At 35.7% G+C, this 24,171-nt stretch overlaps 1 protein-coding gene across 5 annotated transcripts in view; it reads left to right on the top strand.

Moving 5' to 3' along the window:
* Positions 1–24,171, top strand: part of LOC106150900 (uncharacterized) — a 73,270-nt gene that overhangs the window by 26,025 nt on the left and 23,074 nt on the right. For all 5 annotated transcript variants that reach the window (XM_087010077.1, XM_087010076.1, XM_087010075.1 and 2 more), the window contains exons 3-6: positions 1,717–2,448; positions 8,236–8,280; positions 10,221–10,310; positions 15,807–15,852. In XM_087010077.1, the coding sequence (XP_086866203.1) occupies positions 1,717–2,448; positions 8,236–8,280; positions 10,221–10,310; positions 15,807–15,852 (913 nt within the window). The remainder of the gene's footprint in view (positions 1–1,716; positions 2,449–8,235; positions 8,281–10,220; positions 10,311–15,806; positions 15,853–24,171) is intronic.

The raw sequence follows: 24,171 nt of genomic DNA, 5'->3' as shown, positions 1-24,171 counted from the left end.
AGATAAAAAAAAAAAATTGAAACTGATTTGTTTGTGTTAAATATGTGATTTGTGAAAATTTGGAGGAAAATTAGGAGGTTGTTATGAGTGAGTCTTAGCCTTCTTGGACCTCCATGTTTGTTTTATATATGATAGTTTGATATGCTAGGGGATATCTGAGGTTTCAAAAATAAATAAATAATGAATAAGTAAATAAATAAATAATAAAGTATGAGCCCCTAAAACCTGAGGTGCAATGGTGGATAGAGTGCTGATACCACTTAAAAAGGTAAACATTGCCCTGTGATGACACTGCTATTGTATTTTCAATTATTCATTAACTTAAGCCAGTTATTTATCAGATTACTATCAGCAGCCATGTCAGGTACAAGTCACTCATTGTCAATGCAGAACAAAATATTTACTGGATTTGGGTTAATGAACTTTCATCCCTCTGAATGAATTATGGATTTCTTTTCTCTGAAAATGCGCTATCATGGTTGAGTGAAGTTAAGCCCTCTCCAAGAAAAAACTGATTGGGTGAAATATGGTGCAGGCAGATATGGAAATTCCAAAGTTTAAGTAGAAGTTGTTTTGACCAAATAGCTTAAGATCTTGAGACAACTAAAACCAATAACACCTGTAGCCTCATCTCTGATAAATGTTACTTGTGAGAGATTGTAAATTTGGAAACTAAGTGTGATTCTTTGCTTGGGATACATTCATACATAATTTTCTATGTGAGAATCATTTTTTGCATAAGTTCCTATGTGATAATCATTTTTGCATAAGTAAAATGTGCATGCTTGTATAACTGTATCTTTAGCGTTGCATAAGGACGTCTAGTTTATCAGAGTCACGTGCTGGTATTTTTATACTGAGTCAAAGTAGATGGAGCTTTTGGCCTAAAAATGAAGACTAAAAGTATTAACAGTCTGCCAAGTTAGCAACTGGTTCAATGCCCATGGCCAGTAAAAATTTCATGTGAACCAGAAGATTTTTCAGAACGTGTGAATTAAGTGATCTGACACAGCCAGTTGATCTTTTCATTAATTAAAAAATTCAACTATTTCCACAATTTTCCTTAAATATTTTTGAATGTGTCTCCACAGGGAAAGTGCTCCAGTAAGATTTGACAAAATCAAGGTCTTGTTATTACAAGAATCAATTTGTAATATGGATAGATGTCCGGTCTGACTGGAATTTTCATTTGGACCAGTGAATCTTAATTTGGACCAGTTGATTCTAGATACGAAACTGGTGGTCCTCATGGCCAAGAAGCTGTAGAGTTTGTGACACAGACTGTATTAATAATATTGTGAATATAGTCCCAGGAAAATAGACGGCAGGTGATGTGTGGCAGCAGACTGTTGTGTCTAGACAGGAGGTTAAATAATGAAACCGTCTGCTCTTTGCTAATATCACAAAACCAGAATCAACAGAAACACAGCACCAGACCTATTCCCAATGTCTGTGTTTATTTTTTTAAAATCAAATTTAAAGAACGTAAATGTGTAAACAGTAGGTTTCAGTTTTATTAATTCAATAGAAAGTGTCAAAAATTCTACGAAGACTCTTTATTTAGTCTGATCTGACACTAGTGGATGAAACAGCTGCCCTCCCCCAATAAAAAAGGAGAGAAATTCAAGGTTTGAAAAAAAGAAGTTGGTCATAGGACACTCTGATTAAAGAATGTCATCATGTAGTCAGTAAAATTTTTTATTATTACTATTTTAGATCGTACGAGAAGATTCCACTACACAACAGATCAAAAACGTTCTGGGAGACTATGACTTTGTGCAGCAGACGCTACACTCGCGAGAGGCCAAAAATCTGATAGGTGTGCAGAGCATGCCCGCGACACCAGTGGCCACAAAACCTCCAAGTAACTTATTCCCACCGCCTCAGCAAGTGCAGCAACTGGCAGGCAAAAATGGCGTGCGATTACGCGACGAAGAAAGACGCGATGTGAAAGAAAATGGGACAAAATTTGGTGGAACCAAGTGTTCCCATCATCCAGCTGGATGGCAGGGAGGCGGGGATTCTAGGAGTCATCATCAAGAGGACCGCAAGTCATCGTCCCAGTCTAAAGAACCAGTCACTGACAATTCATCAGCCACAAAGCACCATGTGAGTAGCAGTAGTAATAATCACCACAGGGAACGGGACGGCAAGCATCATAGAAAACGTCCTCGTTCCACCAGCGACTCCTCCTCTAAGTCACCAAAACGGACTCAAAGGTCTTCTCAATCTGAAACTGCTGTTGCCAATGCCTTCACTTCACCAACTTTGTCTTCAAAAAACCGCAAACATGGTCGATCTGCCACTGGAACCCAGGAGAAAAGCAGAGCACCCAGGGAAGAGTCGGGGAAACCTGTGGAAGATCCGACAGTTCAAAAAGCAGACGTCCCCTTAGTGAATGGAACTGTGCGGAACAAGGCTCAATTGAAGCTGATAATGCCTAATGCGGTAAGTAGTGTGATATTTATTACATTTCATTGTATTTTATGAAAAGAAATATAAGATGTGCAAGGGCTTTTCCATGAAGGCTGAAAAGCCACTTGTACTGAGTGAGAACTGTTTATGTTTTTAACACTCACTACACTCTCACTTGAAGCTGCTTCCTGTTGTGAGTGTCTGAAGAAAAAAAAGGTGCATGCAATTTGCCATGTCATTTTCTATGACATTTAAATGTGGTTGTGAAAAGACATTAAATGTGTAAGCGATTCCCATAAGGAATTAGACCTAGGAAATATGATTTATATCATATTCCATGAAATTTAACATCTTTGGAATTCTATTTCAGTGTTCAGTCATTTTTTTATTTTATCTTCTGTTATGTAATATCTTTTTCTCTCTGTTTATTACCATTACTTTTAAATCAGAACAATTATTGGTGAACATCAAATCCACTGAGCAAAATGACTGGCCAGTTTCAGTGAAGCTTTCGAAAGTGGGCTTTCAGGTGCAAGAATGGGGTCACTTCACCTGCTCAGATTGTCTGTAGTAAATGGCCCAACCTGAGTGCTCTGCCTGTGTTTATAAATCAATGGTCTATCTGTCTTTATAAATCAGTAGTGAACTGCAAAGATCAGTTATGACACAGAAATTGCAGTCTGTCAATGGTGAAATGCAAGCACTGTGCACTTGCTCATGTATTATAGATTTGCATCATCAAAACACTATCTTTTCATCCATGTATTATATCATGGGTCTGCCACACTGTCTCAACAGTTAATTATCTGTCTGGTAAGAAGCCTCCTAGGTGAGCCTTATCCCAGGAACACTTTTGTTGAGATATTCAATTATCGGGCTGGATATTTCCAAGTGGATTAACTGCTCATGGTGAGAAATCTGTTGTGATGCAGAGATAAAACTTGCCATCACTGATGCACCTTGTCCAAATTAATGACACGCAGATACTCAGATAAGCATGAAGTCCAATTAAAAAAATATTCCACTTGTGTTTTAGGTTCAAAATCATGCAGTTAGTTTTTTGTTTGTTTGTTTGTTTGTTTGTTTTTTAGTAAACATTTTTTTACTGCTTCTTTGTTCAAATGATAATATGCAACAGATGTTTATAAAAATTGTTGTTTCAAAGAAGCCATATAGTACTGTTTTGCTGAAGTGAACAACAATGTTTGTTTGGTAACATTTGAAGATCTGTTCAAAAACATGCGCTTTTTTCATTAGGTAAAAAAAAAAATTATATTGCTTTTAAGGATACTTTTTTAAAACCCAAATACTTCTTTAAAATTTCAATATTAGGCACCTCATTGCAAACTGGCACAATATGTTATGATGTATGCTAGACAAGGATCATATGCCAACAACATAACTCCTGTATCTAAGTGACTTGATTTACCCAGCTATATTGCAGAATACAGACGTATGATACACAGGGGCGAATCCAGGATTATTGAAAGGGGGGGGGGTGTCCTCGGACGCAAAGCCGACCCTCCCCCCTCTTTGGCATGGGGTTTGGTATATTAGAGGGCCCACGGTGTCATTTGGTATGGTTTAGAACCATGGTTCAGCCAGTCAAAATTCTAATTTCAAGGGGGACCAGTAGTGTGATTTTTTTTAGAAATCGAAGGGGGGGTGGGGGGGTGGGGGGTCAGGACCTCCCTGAAACCCCCCCCCCCACAAATCTGCCACTGATACAATACTTTATTCTTAGTTTGAAATCAACTGTTTTAGCAAGTAGATTAACAAGCCTATTTAATGCCACTTGCTAAGGACCACAGTCTTGGTGGCACGCCACAGTGACATTAATATCTAAATTGCCGATAATTAACCGGGTATATTCAACACTGACTTATATGTGAAGTGGGCTGTAATTGACCATATTTATGTGCTTTTTTTCCACGGCCTATGAATTGAAGGAGCCTGTTATCATTTGCTGTCCTCTTGAGGGGAGCCTTGACTTATGGTAACATAATTTGATTCACTGGCCGATAAATTATACATTTAGAGGATGGCAGATAAGGCATACATGAGAGAGCAACACGGTCATTTGTTATGCACTATTGACGGTACAATGGGGAAATTATGTGTATGTACTGTGTTACTTCCTGCTGCTTTTCATTTGAAATTGATATACATATCTGATCTAGCTTTACTCTTTTACATACTGTATACCAAAATGCAGAACAAAATACAGATTTAAATGGTAATTATTTAATAGAGAGGAGGAAGGAGATGAATGTAAAGGAGTGAGGGAAGGGCATATGAAAGAAGTAAAGTGACCATTTGAACACAAAGAAGAAAACTGCTACATAAAGATATGGCCATTGTTAATATATGGCCACTCATATGGCACAATCACTAAAAACAAGGTGTGTTTCTACTACACTACAGTTGCTCTTTTTTGTTAACAACTCGGTAATGTGCGATATACGTCGAGTACGTTCAGTGCATAGTGATTGCCTATGGGTATAAGTACCTGGTGTATAGATTATTCCAACAGTAGCCTGCTGTTAGACTGTAATTACAGCAGTATTGATTGGAGTGGCGCTCTGTGGAGATGAACACACTCATCACTGGACGCAGCTCGTTCACTGATTGTTTACCAGCGAGACCCACATGGCATAAGCTATGAATGAGGAATACTGTGAATATTTAACTGGCTTTTGTCGCTGATTATTAGCACCAAAGATTGAAAGCACTAGTCTGGATGGACGAATTGGAAATTACCCAGCACCAATAGTCACCAAGACCAAGAAGAAGAAATAAAAAGAAAAAAAGAAACATTTTTGTGTAAATTTGGTAGATAATTTCCATCAAATTTTCAGATTTAATAATTTTCAAATATGCAAACAGAGTTTACTGTGAAATTTCCAATTTGATAAAAATTGTTGACACATATTTTCATTTCCGTCATTTCTTATTGAAAGTTTGGCTCCTTGTTCCTTCAGTGCTTCCACCAAGGTATTTCTTTATATCAGAGGACAAAAAAAAGTTTTATAATTAAGTTCTTAATTAATGTAGAATTTCCTTCTCTTTATGCAAATTAAGCAAATCACCATTCATGTAATTTTGATATTTAAAGCAAGACTGCACTCCAAAGTGTGATATATCCATATCACTGCACTGTTTCAAATGTAGATGGAGCCACTGTACAAAGTCACAGTGGTGTGAAGCATTTAAGAGCATGTTGTGTTTTATGCCCAGGAACTAATCAGTTATGAGCGGGAAGAAAAGCCCTATTGAACTCTTAATTAATGTAGAATTTCCTTCTCTTTATGCAAATTAAGCAAATCACCATTCATGTAATTTTGATATTTAAAGCAAGACTGCACTCCAAAGTGTGATATATCCATATCACTGCACTGTTTCAAATGTAGATGGAGCCACTGTACAAAGTCACAGTGGTGTGAAGCATTTAAGAGCATGTTGTGTTTTATGCCCAGGAACTAATCAGTTATGAGCGGGAAGAAAAGCCCTATTGAACTCTGAGATCAATCGGCATGTTATCTAACCAGTAACTAAATGTGTAGTAAGGCCGGGTCAGCATGAACTTTACTTGATCCCTGCACAACCAGGGGTATTGACTTTATTACAAAACAAACCTGCTGCACAGCGATCAATGCATGTGCAGATTTTGTTTTTGTTTTAAAACAGCAAGGTAGACACAGTAACCTAAGGATAAGTCCACATGAACTGTTGTTAGAGTTAAAGGGATAGAAAGTACTTAAAACATCCTTTTACTTCTAAAAAAACTGATCCCAATGTTTTCTCCTTCTTGTAAAAAATCACTTAGCGTAATTAGTTCAAAAGAAACAGGAAATTAACACCCCATGACATAAGAAAGTATTGTTTTTGCAGTAAGTTAACAGTGAGTGCTACGAGGAAGTTTTTGGCAGAAAAAGCAATAAACAAACAAATTTAGAGAAACAAGCAAATGATTTATGTTGGGAGCTTTGTGTTGACCCTGAAGTTTACGGAAAGTATATGACACGTGGATGACATCCTTGTCAATGTACTAAAACCTTCAAAACATAACTCTTTCGAGTATTCTAAAATCCTTTTATAAGTTTTCAGAACCTGATTTTTATTTAAATTTGGTTTAGCTGGTGAATGAAAATGTAGTATTTGAGATGTTTTTTTCACTCTAATGCAGGCTAAAAAGGAAAATATGAATATTCAAGATAACATTTTAATTTACTGTCTCTGAGCTATATTCGCTTCTTATTAGTACTTTTTCACAGCATTCCTACATTGCTTTTATTAATGAGTGTCATCCTTAGGGAAAGACTTTTTACAGGAACTATGAAAAAGAAGTGATGGTTTACAATGAAGATTTTCTTTTTTTTTTTTTTCCATTCAAGTCCAGGTGGTTTCTGCAAATATCGTTACTGATAAGAGAACCATCCCCTGGGGTTTCACAACATTTCCAATACTTGGGCCCAGTCTTGATTAGTATTTCTGTAAGCTACTGTGTTCCTTCAAGCTTGAAATGTAACTAAGCTGTAAAGAGGGAGAGAAATTCCTGGAATTATTGAATGTTTTTTATTACGGCTCCTAGTGTCAAACATATCCTTTCACACCACATGTGGTGTTAGTGCCACAGTTTGTGAAATTGCCAAATTATTATTAACTTCGAGGAATGTGAAAAAAAAAATTAAAGGAAAATACCTTGAAATTTGGCCAAAATATCTCCTGTCAAGTAAACAGTTCGATAGTTAGCCTTGGTAAGGTCATGTGTAGCAGACCCTCTGGCTTTATTGCACTATTGTACCTGTATTGGATTTGGTTCTTTTTAAGCCAGCAGGGGTTTATAATACCAAAATATCATTTGCCACCTGCCTATAGCAGGTTATGCCATGATTCCAGCAAATGAATATACACATAACACTGTAATATCACCTACTATAGCCATGAGCACAAGATGGTTTGTATATTTGCTGTGAACTGTGTATTGGGTAAACTTTTTCACCAGCTGTTTTTCACTAGCATATATACATGTTGTGAATACCATCTGTCTTGGTACATGCATGTATGTATAGGTGCTTTGCAGTTTCTGTAGTGTGTTGGATATATATGGAGATAACTGCAGGTCATGCATGTCTGGGATATACTTCCCGGTGCACTTATCTAACAATAGTAAACAATATACGCTGATGGAAGACCAGTGGGCCTTTAAAAAAAAAAGAAAAGAAAAAAAAAAAAAGCTTGAGGTTTTTGGGTTTAGCTAATACTGCTTAACTTGGATTACTTACAGACTATTGACTTATGAGATATTGTTTAAAGGCTTTTTTGTGAATGATATTTCTAGTAGACTACATTAATTGTAGCTGATGTTTCAGTGGGCTCACCACAGAGATTGAAGTCATTGTCAAGACAATTTCAATTTGCTCGAGAGGCACTGTTAAAAAATGAAAAACTAAAGTTGTGGTGTTTTAGCTTGTTTGTGAAACACAAATTAGTTGGTTTAAGTTTGTAGGTGTCCTTGGCAGGACTGATTTTCGTTTAAAGTTGTTAATGTAAAATGGGCCCCAGTGCCAGGCTGGAAGTGCTGGCAGAAGTTCACCATAATGTTATTGATGCTATGAATTATAATATACTTTAATAATATTTAGAGACTAAAATCCATAAAAATATGTTCTGTAAACTTTACAAATAAAGTACAATGTTAAAAGGTTTTTTTTTTTTTTTTTTTATAAATTAGTTAAATACATTAAAAAGTAATGGTATTAAAAGTAAAAAGAAAAGTGTCCAATTAAAGCTTTTTAATATGTTCTTATTTCCTTTCAGGACAAGCCAAAGGACCCTCATCCAAAGATAGAAGATGTCCTTCAGGTATGGATAAAATTATACAGATGGCTTTATTATTCGGTCCCTGAGTTTCGGAGTTTTCTGGTAACTAGCCTGCCTGTGTTGTATCCAGACACTTTTAAACTCAGGGTGACAGTTGATATTTTTATTGACACAGAAGGCATAGATTCACAGTTCAAGGTAGTCAGTAGTAATCAGTACACCCTGTCATAGATAACGACATGAAAAAGTAAGACAGTGATAAGAAACTTGCAGGATGTACTCCACTTAATCGTATATTATGGCAAATAGCTTAAATGATTCCAAAGGATAAATTTAGTTTAGGAAATAAAATGGTGTTAAGTCCATGCATAATTAGACTTTTTGGATGCAGCGCGACTGATGCATTATACCTATTCTAAGAGGGACACAAGTCCATTGAATTTTGGAAACACAATGAATGAAATAGATTAAAATGCACAATTTTAACCCTTTGCAAGTGTCCCTGGTGGCAGATGGTAAAATAGCCTGAAGACTCAAAATCCTACAACATGAAGTAAAAAAAAATAAAATAACAAAATAAAAAAAAAATAAAATAAGAGGCTCAGGAGCACTTTAGCAGAAAAGATTAGAATGAAGCAGGGAAGTACTAGGCAGTGCAAACTTGCCTAGATCTATTCAAAACCCTGGATAGATTTTGATGACTGGGGCTGGAATTAAAATGGTGCTTCTTGCTAATACATGGGACTGATGACTTTCATGTACTTGATGACAGATTGATGGTGATTGCCAATGTGATTACCTTGCATAATTTCTAATTAATCACAGTTAGTATTGTCATATAGACATAAGCAAACAAACAAATAAATAAATAAATTAACAAATAAACAAACAAATAAATAAATAAATTAATTAATTTTTGAATGAATGAATAAAAAAAAAAGCAACTTAAGCAATGTTTCAAGGGTATAGTTTTGGACCCCTTGGAATATGGTGATCAATACCTTCTACTATTGATTTTACTGGATGATTACTTAAACTCTAGAGATTCATTGGTTTTCCTTTTGCATTACCTTGATTTGCTTCTTAAAGCTGATATTTTGTCAGGTAGGAATAGTTTGTTTTTCCATTATCTACTCATTAGTAAGATTAGTTCTGGATGGCAAATTTCTTGACAACTATCTAATGAGCAGATATTGCTGAAAATGAAGATTAAAAGAGTAAAGCTTGGATTGAGAAGGAAGAGATAAATGAGAGAAGAGTGTGAATACATAAACAGGTTCTAACAAATGAATAGACAACTAAGCAAACAGATCCTCCCCCACCCAAAAAAATAAATAAAGAAATAAAGAAAGAAAGAAAAAGAAAGAAAGAAAGAAAGAAAGAAAGAAAGAAATAAGGGGGAAATGGATATAAATTGAGTATTTAACAACAATTGGATAGCAACCTGGTCCCAGTTTCACCAAAAAAATAAATAAATAAATAAATAAAAAATTTAAAAAAAAAATCAAGAAATCTTTGGGGAAGGGGGGGGAGGGGGTAAATCTTAGGTTTCCATGCTTCAACTGGCATGTATGCAAAAAAAATTTTTAAAGCACCTGAATCATTAAGAAAACAGAGTACATGTTGTTTACATCTGATGTTTTTGAATATACAGCTATAGCCACATTTATGACTAACAGGCAGTATTGCACATTTCGTGTCAGTCCAATATTGAGGTAAAATGCATTGTTTTAGTTGACTTGATTACAGATTGGACATGAGAACACCAAATTGCAGAGGGTTATATATTTGATGTTATTATGGATGATTATGTATTGTTTGTAATAATGACTGTGATGTGAACATTCATCATTCTTAGCAATTATTGAGTGTTTTTATCCGTAAAAGCTTATTATATTGTGGCACATTATTTCTAGTTTATGATATTATTTTCCAACATGCCTGACTCAGCTGTCCTATTCACTTTTAAACCACTTTTCCAGGAAATGATTGTGCAACCACCACTTACTGGCCTTGCAACTCCAAGGAAAGAGGAGTCCTCACACTTCTGTTTTCCTGGTTCTAGACCTCCTGTAAGTTTTTATTAATCTGCAAACTACATTTAGGTGTGTGTTTGAGGGTGTGTTTGCGTGTGTGTAGAGAGAGAGAGAGAGAGAGAGAGAGAGAGAGAGAGAGAGAGAGAGAGAGAGAGAGAGAGAGAGAGAGAGAGAGAGGTTTAAGCTTTCATTAATATACAAACTAATCTGTGCTGTGTGAGTGTTAGTCCTTTCCATTAGTAATCATTTATCTGCCAACTGAACTGATATATGTATGTATGTGCATATATGCATGTATAATGTGGAAGAAATAAAGTTGTAGCATCACATGATGTTGCTGGCACCTTAAATAAAGCTTATTCCTTAAAAAAAATGCATCTGAAATGAGAGCGTTTCTTTGTTGACTGGATCCATATTTTCAATTTTCACTCATACTTTGTGTGAGCAACTCAATAACTCTTATTGTGTTGCAAGACTTTTGCCTTCCCTTGTGGAATATTATAAATGCAGTTACAGTGAATGAAGTAACATATCCTAGAGGCTTGGCATTCAGAAAATAAAACACTGTCTTGGTGATTATTGGAATGAGTTTAACAGAAACTGTTGTTTAAGATGAAATGTTTGTTATGTAGGGATTTGGAATAGGAGTTAAAAAGGAAATATTTTGCCAAAAGTGTTCCCATTAAGTGCTCTATAAGTGCTTTATGTTTGTTTGCAAGGTAAAAAAATTCAGCAGCACTAGACAGAAAAAATTACAAAAAACTTTAGTTAAAAGTGCTTTTGCCAAAATATCGTATTGCTTTGTCCCGAGAAAATGAGTGATGTGGATGTGTTTTAACAGTTGGACAAAAAGTCAGTTTTGTACAATCTCCAAATTCAGTTCTTTGTTGCAATTTTTTCTTCAATACAGAAAAAAGTTTTTAATGATGTGACAATATTAACATTGTCATACACACTATTAAAAGAGGTGTGATTTCAGTACCTTGGGACCTCACTTGTAGGTTCAGGGTGATTTCATTACCTTGGTACCTCACTTGTAGGTTCTGACAGATTTCAGTACCTTGGTACCTCACTTGTAGGTGCAGGGTGATTTCAGTACCTTGGTATCTCACTTGTAGGTGCAGGGTGATTTCAGTACCTTGCTACCTCACTTGTAGGTGCAAGGTGATTTCAGTACCTTGGTACCTCACTTGTAGGTTCAGGGTGATTTCAGTACCTTGGTATCTCACTTGTAGGTTCAGGGTGATTTCAGTACCTTGGTACCTCACTTGTAGGTGCAAGGTGATTTCAGTACCTTGGTACCTCGCTTGTAGGTTCAGGGTGATTTCATTACCTTGGTACCTCACTTGTAGGTGCAAGGTGATTTCAGTACCTTGGTATCTCACTTGTAGGTTCAGGGTGATTTCATAACCTTGGTACCTCACTTGTAGGTGCAAGGTGATTTCAGTACCTTGGTACCTCATTCAGAGTGATTTCACTAACTTGCTTCCCCACTTTTCTGAAGGAAGGTGGAGCTACATTGGTCTGGGGTGTAAGGACTGTCAATATTTTAACATACCATATAATTTAAGCAGTTCTCTCAGTTGCTAGCAATTTATCTCTACCTGTTGACTGGATTACATCATTTGACAACTCCTTTGATGGATCTGTCTTACTTTCGAACTGTTGTAAGTCTCCACAAATGCAATCCAATATGATGTGGATGGTTAAATTGGTATGCCCTAAACAAATTTTATATGTTCGTCATCCCTCTTGTTATTGTAGATTTAGATTATTTATTCTTCAGAAAGCAGGTTCAAAGAAATGTAACAAAATAATAAAAGGTAAGCAAATACTTAAGCATATCTTCATGAGATTATGTTTGACCCCATCCATTCACATTGCCCCCCCCCCCCCCCCCCCCCCCCCCCCCCCCCCCCAGTTCTGGGTGCTGGATCTTGAGCAGGTGAAAGGAAATGGAAATGGAAAAATTTGCCCTTATGGAAAAATAAAATTGCAATCCTAGAGTAATTTGCTGATTATTGCAGGTACCTTGTCAACAGTTGTCATTTGGTTTCGTAAATTACTTTTTTAACTGGGAGAGATCACTTGTCATGGAAAGTGTATTCCTGCAGTAACAACCTGTGTAATGCAGACTGGAGTGGAGCTGTGCACAACCTATCATTTTCCACTTCAAAAAACCATTTAAAAAGGAAAAAGGTATTTTAGTAAGGCAAAGTAAGGCCATTAAGTCAGGTTCGCATTTGTGTGTCAACTTGGAAAAAAATCTCAATGTATACAGTGGCATGCTAGTTTAAAGAGCTTTTAGGGCTTACATTACAGCTGTTATAGGTAACGTTTGTAAAATGAAGTACTTCTACGCAGTGCCATTTGACATAAATGTAAGCGAAGGTCGTACAGAAGACAGGCCATGCAGGTGATTATAGTTTGTGGTCATTTTTGCAAAAAAAGGAATGATTAAGTACATTGAGATGGGGCATTTACCTTAATTTGTTCCAGCTTTGAATTTTTTTCTGGAAATATTTATTTTGAACAGATTTGATAGGTTACATCATTTGAAGAATGGAGAATGAAGATAATAAAGCAATTAAGCCATTGGAAGTTTCGAGAAGGAGAAACACTTGATTTGCAAAAAGGCTTCATAGATTACTATTTGATACAAACCAGACTTTGTGGTTATTTCTTTGGCTGAAAAAACCTCAGACATCACAGAAAACAAAAAGTACAGCAAACAAAAACAGCAAAACAACCGGAACAATTATCTACATAACCTACACAGTAAATTGCTTTTGCAAATATCAGCAGTGGTTTGAGACAAGTGGTGGAGTTAGCAGGAATCTGTTTACATATTTTGCTCTTTCTAATGAAACTGTTGTTTGTAACCACTTAAATGAAAGTATTTTATCAATGCAAATGATGTTTAAATTGGGGCAGTTTAAACTTCTGGAGTTGAAAATTTTTAATCTCTATGAAAAAAAAAAGCAACATAAGAACAGTTGCATGTTACAGTGACATAATTATATAAAGCAACCTAGATTATAGTCTGCTCAGGAATTCAGTTAGCCATGGTATTTGTTGTATGGTAACACGGTACCTTCCTTGCCTTGAAGCTGTCTGCCACTTGTCTCAATTGATGTGGAAATTACCGAATTGTCTGGGTCAGGGATATGAAAAGAGGGGAAAAAAGAAACAGTGAAGTTAATGACTAGATTGTGTGTAATGATAAAATACCTGAAACTGTTAGATGTATCTTAGACAGTCATTGTGTCATGAGAAACCATTACTGCCCTATTGATTTTGAATAAGGCCCCTTTCATGTAGAAATGAAACATCCATAGATCAGCATGGCCTACTATTAGTAATGCATTCTCTATGCCCCGTCTCAACCCTATAGCTGTGATGTTGGATCCTGTGATGTATATATAATATCAGATTAGGGATTAGCATGCTGAACAAAATATTTTATGTCATGCTCTAAGGGAGAAAGAAAAGTAAAATTACTTTTTTGCGCCATTTATTATGATAAGGGCAGGAATTTGTGTGCCGGAATTAATCAGAATCGATGCCATACCATGAGAGAGACGGACCTGAACATGGCTGCTTTGTACAAAGTCAGGCGTATGGATGTAAGTGCAGGAAACGGTACTATTTCCTATGCTTTTATTGACCTTAGTGCCTTCTGGGCTGTGTGCCACTGCTGCACAGTCTTAGTCTCTCACATGCAACTTGTCGGGCGACTAGCCTCAAAGAGCCGTCCACTTGTGAGAAAGAAACTCACCTGGTGTTTTGTAGTCGTAAAGACAGCTGGTGTTACGTTTAGTAGGAACAGAAAACAAAGAAAAAAAATTGGGCTGATTGTATTTGAGAAATTTCAATTGTGAACATGGTGAAATTGAGACTATCAAAGATCAGCTGACTGTTATCGATTCTTCGAGCAGGACTTGCGTAGGATTTGAGCAGTCATGTGCTTTGAGCAGATTTGTACTCTGGAGTTCTTGACATGAGTGGAAAAGTGGCATATTTTATTGCCTGACAGATGCGGTTTATCTCTCACCTTGTTGGAGGAGAAAATAGGATAAAAAAAAGTGTTTCACCTGGGAATGAGGTGATGATCATTTAAAAATCGCTGAAAATTAGGATTTTGTGGGAGTGCCTGGATGAAGGCATATCTTAGAAAGAACAGTGTGATGCAAAAATTTTTGAAGTGATGATCTGCAAAGCACTGGATAACAAAAGAAGAAAAAAAAATCTTCAGAAGTCAGAATGCGAAATGACATTGAATATATTTAAAGGAAACAGTGAGAGAGAAACCCAGTCTAATAATTTGTATCTTGTAAGGTTTTCTATAGAAAATAAAAAAAAAAGAGAAGGGGGTGAAACCCTGGAAATGTTGTGAACCTAAAGACAGCCAGTGCTGAGATAGTAAATATTACTGTCAGTGGACTTATCACTTCTGATATTACATTGTGGAGCTGTGCCCAGTAATTGCCCTTGAGGATAGAGCCTACACCATTGTTGTATTCTGGAAAAGGTCAGACAGTCAAGTGAATACATTACGTCAGTTGATGAAATCTACCTTATGACAAGACAAATTTAAGCAAGGTCTGTGCTACTGTACTTTTCTTGCTTCTCTTCCCAGTAATTAAAAAATTCTTTAATATATATATATCTATATTAAATATATATATTAAGAAACTTATAGACAACAATGCATCCTTTGAGCTGTCAGGCAGTGGGCTGGTTATTTGGTCCATTAGCCAATACAGCGGAGGGAAATTAAAATGCTCTCTAGCGTAAATTGCTTTCACATTCACAACTTGCAGTTCACTACGTGACAACTAGACCCACTTCAGGAATCAATTCCTTGTACCACTACACTGTTTTGCCTTATTGACATCAACTTTCTATCAAAATTGGATAAGTCTTATTGGGAGTGTTTTTTTTTTTTTTATCCAGTTTTTCCCTCTTTGCACAATGTGACAGGATTCTATTGGCATGCTAAGATCATTCTTGCAGAGTTCGTGCTCCTCGGGGAACGGACGGCATTATTGGCTAAAGTGCATTAGCTTGCGAAACCAAGTAATCCCCAGGAAAAAGAACACGAGTTCTGACATCCGTTGTGATGATACTTCGGCTTGTGACGGACAAGAGTGAGAAGCATGCACTTTGTGGACAGTTCTGTTTGGCAGATGGATGATATTTCACATCAAAACTTGACTCCATTGGATGATTATTATGTTATTTTTATGTGTGTGTGTGTGAACTCAATGCAGATAACCCACTTATGTGTGGATCTTGGATGCTATTTATTGTGAAACCAATATGGATAATGATGTACTTAAGTGCGAATATCTTGACAATGATTCATTTGGATGAAAATTGACGGTATTCTGTTTTGGATATATATTTACCAAAGGATGAATTACATTTTTTTTTCTCCATATTACGGCAGTATGGTATTGCGTATGATTTAATGAGAGTTCGGTGAACCTTCACATGCCTGTTTCATTTGCAATGCTTTCTCTGTTCAAGGAGGAGGCCCTGGCAAATATAAGGAGGAACAGCACGGTCTTGTCACGTAAGTTGAAACTTTTCAGTTTGACTACTTAGCTTTTCATTGTTTAATGCATATATAAACTTGACCAAAAAAGTTGGGAAACATAAAATTGTTTTTCAATAATTAAAAAGCTGTGCTACGTAGTGGGAAAATGGTGGGTGCATTAGCAATCAATATTTGGTTAAAATATTTACCTTAGCTCATATGGGTATTTTATAATTATCAGAATGGCGAAGTTTCCAAACTTTTTTGGTCAAGTTTATTTTATGTTGATTGTCTTTTCCTAACAGATTACTAGTATGTGATTATTTACCATTTAGTCAAGACTTTTTTTACACTCTCTCTACAAATGTATATATTTTCATCTGCATGCATGTGTAATTGATTCTGTATTCATTGATGTTGACAAACAATGGAAAAGAAAGTGTATAAAAGAAAGTCTTTTATACACTTACAAATATCTTTGAATTGATTTTGAAACCCTCTGAGGTGCATATACTAGATGTTGTTTACATTTTGATGGATGTGACATACACTGGTTATCAGAATTAATGATTAAGTATGCATGCGTGAATACACATATGTGCACACATGCACTCACACACACACCCACACACACACACTCACACACACACACACACACTTCCTGAGAAATACATAACATCTGACCCTAACAAGTATGCTTTATTGAGCAACTGGTATGAGAGCATTAAAATCAAGTAGTTGGTGCACAGCAGGTATCAACCATTGAAATTCTTTCACACTCTCTGCCTGGAAACATCTGATGGTCTTTATAGTTTTAAAGCATCTTGAAGGAAAACTCCAAAATTCTTGGAAGAGTCTTCATTACTTTTAGTTGACCTTTTGAAAGGTGACATAGCTCAAGATGTTTTTCTTTTACTGGTCCAGTCATTATTTTTTCAAAGATCTGTGTGAATTCCTGCAGAAAGTAATCTCTCCTCAGGCTAGAGGACTGATTTAAATGTTTTACACTGTTATTTTAGCAGACTAGAAAGTAATCCAATTGACTGAATATTTTGTGTGGAATTTTGGCATTATGACCTGTGGTTCTAAGAACTAAATATTAGAAAGACAGTGAGTGGGTACATCATGCTGCACTCAATTGACTTGTTCTGTTATATGTACGAATGCAGACAAATATACGGCGCATTCTTTCCTGGTGACTGGCTCTGGATAACTAAAGATATATGTCACGTTTCCCTGTTTATTTGAGTACAAAACAACACCCAAGTGAGTGGGAGTTGATTATTATGGTACACACTGGATGCACCAGCTATTCTTCTGTATAACATAATACTAGAATGCTTTATTAAGTTCATCTGAGCTCTGAACAGGTAGAAGACTGTGACCAGGAAAATAAAAAGGATAAAAGGGTTGTCAGTTTGTTATTTCTTTTGATTGACTAAAATTGATTGGACGGAAAAATTTCAGCCTGGTGGTTAAGGCATGGGTCGTTTGATAAAAAAATTACTGTAGGTGTAATGGAATAAATGAAAAGACTGTTGTAAAGGATTTTGAAAATCAGAATAAAAAGAAGGGAAGTTAAGACTCATAAATAGCATAGTGAAATAACTGCTCAACTTCTTTAAGTGCTGTCACACTTAGCGTATAGCACTAATATAAGAGATGAATTGGCCATACACAGGCTGGGGTAGCGCTAACACTCGCCAATTTAGCCAAATGCTAAAACTGACTTAAATTGGCTAAAGAAAAAGGGCTTGATTTGACTTGTTTTAGCCAAATTCTAACCATTTTGATAACAAATTGACAAAAATTTGGTAATTTGGCTAAGCCAAAAAAAATTGCTAACACTACGCCAGACAGGGTTTGATAGACTTATGTTAGTGTATGTTTGCATAAGAGCGGGTAATAAAATGCTTTGAGCATGTTCAAAAACAATTTCATACTCTGCTTATATGTTCATTTTCATGTGCTGGAAAAAGGGTGATTTCATATGCTCAAAGTTGTATGTGAGTTTCCCATATTTAAGTGTGAGCAGTTCTTTTCTCACACCAGTTCATGATGGCTTGTTTTTTCATGCACATGGTACATGCAGATGCTTTTTCCCATTTCTTCTAAATTTTCTGTTTTGGATGAACCTGTAAGTGAATGGTTGTCATGTATGATTTTGAGCCAAATGGAAATGTTAAAGTCTGATGAACCATGCCGTTTTAGATACTAATTAACATAGTGTTGTCCTAGGCACCTACAAAAATTACACATAGCCAGAGATACCAAAACAGTAGTAAATGAAAATCTATTTGGGCAAAGCATGGCTTCTTTTGTAGGTATGTGCTTGAATTGCGGTTAAAATGTGTGGATTCGAGTGGTTTGCAGTAATGAGATTTTTAGTCTGTCTGACTTTTGCGGAATTTTTGAGTTGGATACAGAGGGCTCCAGAACCCTACACCATATTTTCAGACTTTTTCATTAAATGGCAGACTCGTCCCAGGAATTGCTATAAAGATGTATAAGATGGCAAAATTGGTGATAACTCTATTCCAGTATTTATCCTGAATCTAATCTCCTCAGTTTAGGAGAGCAGGTATTTTTGTTGATCATTGACATTCACCTAGTACTGTTGACTCAATTTGTAAGATGAAAATAGACACAAAATAAATGAAAACAGTCTGTGCATAGAATAACAATTTGAAAACCGTGGTTTGTGGTCTGCCATTATTACATGGTTTGTCTACCGTGGTGGGTCAGTTTTACTCTCTGTATATGGATGGTTTAATTATATACTTTTTATAAACTTTTGTAACATAAAAACATGAAGTGCCATGCCTTATTATAACACCAGAGGACTCGAGCTCTTGGCAATAAACGTAAGGTCAAACAAATTTGGATTGTTGTTGTTGAATTTTAATAGAAATCCGTCATTTACCACCCAGAAAACAAATTTTGAAAAGACAGAAGGTTCTTGGAAATCCTAGATTTATTAGGTATTATCTATCTGGGGGCTGATGTTTGAAAAACCCCACTCGTTGCCACGTGATTACAGATGATTAGTATTGACAATCTGATTCTCTATCTCCAGTGTACCCTTTGGTGGCTATGACCTTTACTCTAGAAGCAACAACAACAAAAAGCATTCTTTCACTGATGTTTTTTTTTTTTAAACTTTTTTAGGAAGTTCAGTTAATTTGAATGGTTTATTTGATAACAAATTTGGAGAAATAAAAAGTGTACGTGCTAGATTGTTTCAGTATACGTTCAACACTTTTGCTTCTAGTCTCATAAGGTCAGGTTTCATCTTGGTTTGATTGAAACTGGTTTATGTTTGGATGGCAAAGAACCAAGTTGTCTGCAGTTTACCCCAAGGCTTGTCTTATTGAATGAAAACAGATAGTAAGATATGAGCTTTAAGGAACTAGATTTTTGGACAACGAGTCTGTCCTGAGTTGAAAAAAAAAAAAACTGATACAAATATTGGGTTTTGAAAAATGTGTCGGGAATCTAGATCAGATTAATCGGCAGAAGTAGTTTTTAAAGCATATTAGCTGTGAGAAAGATTTGCATAAACCACCAGTAGCTGTGGCTTGTGCTAAATTTCACAATTCATTCAAGTTGTGTAATTAATTATTATGGAAGTTTAGTTCTGACCACTTTCACATAGCTACATTGTTGAGAAAAAAAACCTGAGTTGAACTGTTGAAATGGAGATAATGAGCATTGAGGATAGTTAGATTGTAGAAAGAAATATAAAGGGAGAATCACTCAATCATTTGCCAGCTTGCTTATTTCCTGGGGCTTCTTTACAGTTTATTGATTATTTTCGTCTTTTCTTCAGTGCCCAGTGTGCGCGCGGGTAATGACACATTCTTACATAGTTTCACTTATCTTGTACACTTCAGGGAATCAATGGGGAAGTTCTAGATAATAGGAACTGAGATAAGCTTTAACTGTAAGTGCTAAATTCAGACTCGTCCTGTTTTTGCCCCATTGAAAAAGGTTGCTGGAAATAAGACAATCTGGGTTTTCTATGAAACCAGTTGGTTTTAAAATAACATTCGCTGACTATATTTAGATCATAAATTGCAAGAATAATCAAATGTATTTAAGGATATCCTGATTATCTGTTTTCTATTTATATGGCACTGCTTCTACTAATATACTGTTGAATTTGACAAGATCTATATATTGCCATGCCTGTTATTATTGTATTGAAATTTTTAGAATTTTTCAACCAATTTTCTACCAAACTACATTGGCCATTTAAGTCGCAGCCTATTCTGTGAATCACTTTTTAAAATTTTGAGGAATGTTTTAAAAGCTTTATCATCAAAGCAAATTTGTCCAAGACAGGTTCTTGCATATGTTCATCAGGGGCCCACAGACAGCATGTTTCCTGACTTCAGCCTTTGAAGTCGTTTTTGGATCAAAGCGTAGCTTCTGCTTTGATAGTCCTGAGCGAAGCAGAAGACCTCTGTGTAATTAAAGTAATGTTTCTGAGAAATGGGAGCACTGGTATGAAGTTATAAAGCAGTGTATGCAGGTTTACAGGTTTTAATGCAGAGCACTTAGAGCTTTTGTTTTTTGGTAAACCGTTTAGCACACACATGCTTCCGATTGCTTATTATTTATTGCGATACTCTACTTTGGGGATCAGTTTTGAGACACTTGCAGTCAATCAAATGAGTGCTTTCCCATATCGCTTCAATTGATTTGTTTCTGCTTGAAGTGACCTGGTTTTGTCTTTTTTGTCACCTGCTGGTGTATATGTTGATAACACAATGGAGAATGAACCAGCAGGATTTCACCTGGCCATGATGAGTGTTTTCAACTAGGCGGTAGAAAGCCAGTGGTCTTTCCACACCCACATGTTACCCAATTTACAGTGAACTTTATCTCACCCCATAAATATAGAAATGATAGACAAATAACCTCAGAATTCACAGTGACACATGCGAAACTAGAATTATGTTAAAATCATAAGCCCGTTTATCCGCAAAATGCCAGTGTATTGGAAAGCAGTTGAAAGGTTATGCCATAATATGGCATGGGAAGAGTTAAAGGGATTTTTCATGATCCTTAGTGTAATCACTAAATTGTTTCATCCATTTGGTAATTAATGATGTAGAAAGTTAATGGATTATTTCCATGTATTGTCTCAAGACTCAAAGCAGCGCGTAAAGGCAATTACTAAAATGCAGCTATGATTATATATCATCTTTTACAATGTAAACTTGAAAGCACTTTTTTCTTTCAAATTTTTTCAAGTTCGTACTTCTTGTTGCCTCTATTCTGATTATATCTCACAGTTGTAGATTCTATAGACTCTGCATGTAATGGCCATGTTATAGTTTTTTTGTCAGATTAGTTGAATTTTGCTCTTCCAAGTTATCTGGAGCTTTACCTATTACACTGGGATTATGAAAATACTGATGATAATGGAATGAAAAGTTAACATTAGCAGTGTCATTCTTTTTTTTAAAGTTAATGATAGTCTGATGACCTACATCTCTTGTTGATAAAAATTATTCTACAAATGAGTTGTGTTTGACATTCACAAAAAACAAGTGCCTTGTTGACATTTTAGAAACAGGAGTTCTTGTTGACATTGTAGAAACTAGGCTAAGCGAACCAGGAACGTCTGTCATTTATAGTAGTTTCTCTCAACCTGGTTAAATACCTGTCTTATATGTAGTTTATGTTGATTTTATAAGACTTTTTTAACAGGCAAAGTAAACCCCAGAAATTTAATAATGTTTTTCTTGTCTTAGTGTAGGCAGTTGGATATTATTTTACTGAATGAACCAGGAACTTGTATCATATTAAACCTCTTTTTTTAGACAGATTTTCCAAAAAAAAAAAAGGGAAGAAAGAAACGGTAACAAAGTATGGTGATATCTTCTTCCCTCTTTTGTGAAATATTTATGTTTTTTTAAATTAGAACTTTCTTCTCATAAAGTCAAAAGCAACACACATGGACTATAAAACACTAGTTTTTAGAACTGTGACATAGTGAAAACAATTTTTTACCTGCCAATAATATGCTGTGTTGTGTTTGTGTTTGATCATAAGATAAGGACATGTTTTCTTACTGTTTGAAAATTAGTTGCTCAATTTGCAAGATGATTGATTTTGTTATGTAGTTGTACGAGGAAAGTACAGGAAGAGCATTGGGAAACATAATAAGCAGAGAGTTGAGGTGAAATTTAATGATAACATATTGGCTCTTTCTATACTGGTCCTGAACCAAAATATAATGAATAGATTAACAAGTATATTAATTAATGAACAAATGAATGGATAAGTAAATAGATGAATAAATAATTAATTAGAAAGATAAATAGATTAGAAAAGACTATTTAAAAGGCACACGTGTGAAGTATCATCTTATATTGAAGGTTGGAATTTAAAAGAATTCCCGTAATGCAGTAATGCATTATCTACCACATTAATAAGTCCTAGTTGAAAGAGCTAATAACACACCTTGCAGATGCAACATACTGCAGCTTACTGCTGTTATTTAGGGATTCTTTCTTTTAACCAAGTGAAGATTGGTTATCTTAAATGAGACGGCTTCCCTGATTAGAATATCCAATTTAGTTTACTTAGAGACCCCATTACACAGCAGCTATCTAAATCTCTGTTGAATTATTTTGTCTGTAGTTTGACAGGTGTCATTTTTTCAAACGGTCTAATTTCAAAAGTGGCCCGAATCCCGAGATCGCGTTACTGCATTATCTGTTCGGTGATGGTGTGTTCGACAGCAGCGCTTTGGGCGGCGGTACCCTATCATCAAGTGAGAACCTGGCAGACTTCCAGAAGTACTCAGCGTTATTAGAAACACTAAAATCCTTTTATTGTTATCGATTGAAGAGCAGCGATTTTTCAGATTTCCACAATACTGACCTCTGTCTGGTAAACTGAGCAGTGAAAACATAATTACTTGGCCGCACAAGAAATGCTGAATCTCTGGGGGCATCTCGCTATCCATATACAAAATTAATAGTGAGAGAAAAAAAATCAAAGAGATTTGAGAGATTAAGCCTCGGTTTGTAAGCTAGTTTTTCAAGTGATATTAGAGACCAGGGATATTTCTGGATAGCAGGGCACTTTACAAGGAATTGGCAGTGGTGCTGTAGAGTGATGATTAAAATTGGTCATAGTCATTTTAGCTTGGACGCTTGGAAAGGGTGGTATTTGGATAAAGGATAAAGAAAGAGTAGCCAGAGTCTCCTGAGGGTTTTTTTTTTTTATCAATTTGAAAGTTGAAAAGCTAGCTTATAAAGATTAAGTTAACATGCCATGATGCCAGAGAGACGTATATTTATTATGCATGTACGCAAGACCAAAGATAAAGAAAAAAAAGCCCCATAGGTTCTTTGAGAAGATTTATATGGTTGTAACCCCCATACATGCCCAGTTTTTTTGCTTTTTATTTTAAGAGACAGAGACATTGGTTGGCTTGCAGATATTTATAAAATCATACAACAGAGTTCATGCAATGAGATAAAAGATTTACATGCCAGTCCTTTCCTGTCTTGTTATTGATTAGTAAGTGGCGAATGACTTCATGAATTATGTATGCCGTTTAATCCTGGCTAGTAGTATTTTTTTTCTAGTTCCTCGGGCTACCTGCTGGTATTGGGTCAGTTGTTCTCTGTAATTGGATTTGCAGTGACAGTATAATGACACATTAATGCTTCATTAGTACAGCATGGGGCCTGACTTTATCTGTGTGCACTTGCATATGGCATTAGAAATGATTGCCTCGGAAAAAATCGTTATGATAAGGATATGGAAACAAGTATAAAGAGATACGGTAATTGCTCCAGGCCATATTTTAATCTTATCACACAATTCATTCTAACCATATTTTTTTATTTAGACAAGATTTGTGATTTTTTGTGAATCCTAAAAAAAAAATCTTTTTTTGACTGCAATTCAGCTTGCTTTTTTTAAAACTTGATTGCAGTCTTTTCCAGTTATCTGTGTCAAAACATAGTTCTTGGAAATATTGATGATCTGATTTGTTTGAATTCAGGGAATAATTAACCCAGTCAGTTCACATCATCTGTCTTTATTGATGTGATTGGCAAATACTTGAGAGTTTTTTTTTTCTTCGTGTAGATATGTTTTGGTTTTTGGAATTAGGTACCTGAAATCCGTACCTTTTAAGGTACATTTGAATGTGGAGTGTGGATTCCTGGTAAATTCCCATATAAACCACTTCTTATAAGTTATATATCTTGAATAAAGACTACATGCCAAGGGCTAAAGGGAGTTAATCACTTGATCAGCCCTCTTCAGATTTTTTGGTTGTAAATTTGATCTACTTATCTAACCCGTTTATATACAGCAAAGGCA

The sequence above is a fragment of the Lingula anatina genome, chromosome 3 (genome assembly GCF_051362555.1).
Source record: "Lingula anatina isolate TDL-2025a chromosome 3, LinAna3.0, whole genome shotgun sequence".
Lineage (NCBI taxonomy): Eukaryota > Metazoa > Brachiopoda > Lingulata > Lingulida > Lingulidae > Lingula > Lingula anatina.
The sequence above is the reverse complement of the archived record's forward strand: the minus strand, read 5'-3'. Positions and strand labels throughout refer to the sequence as shown.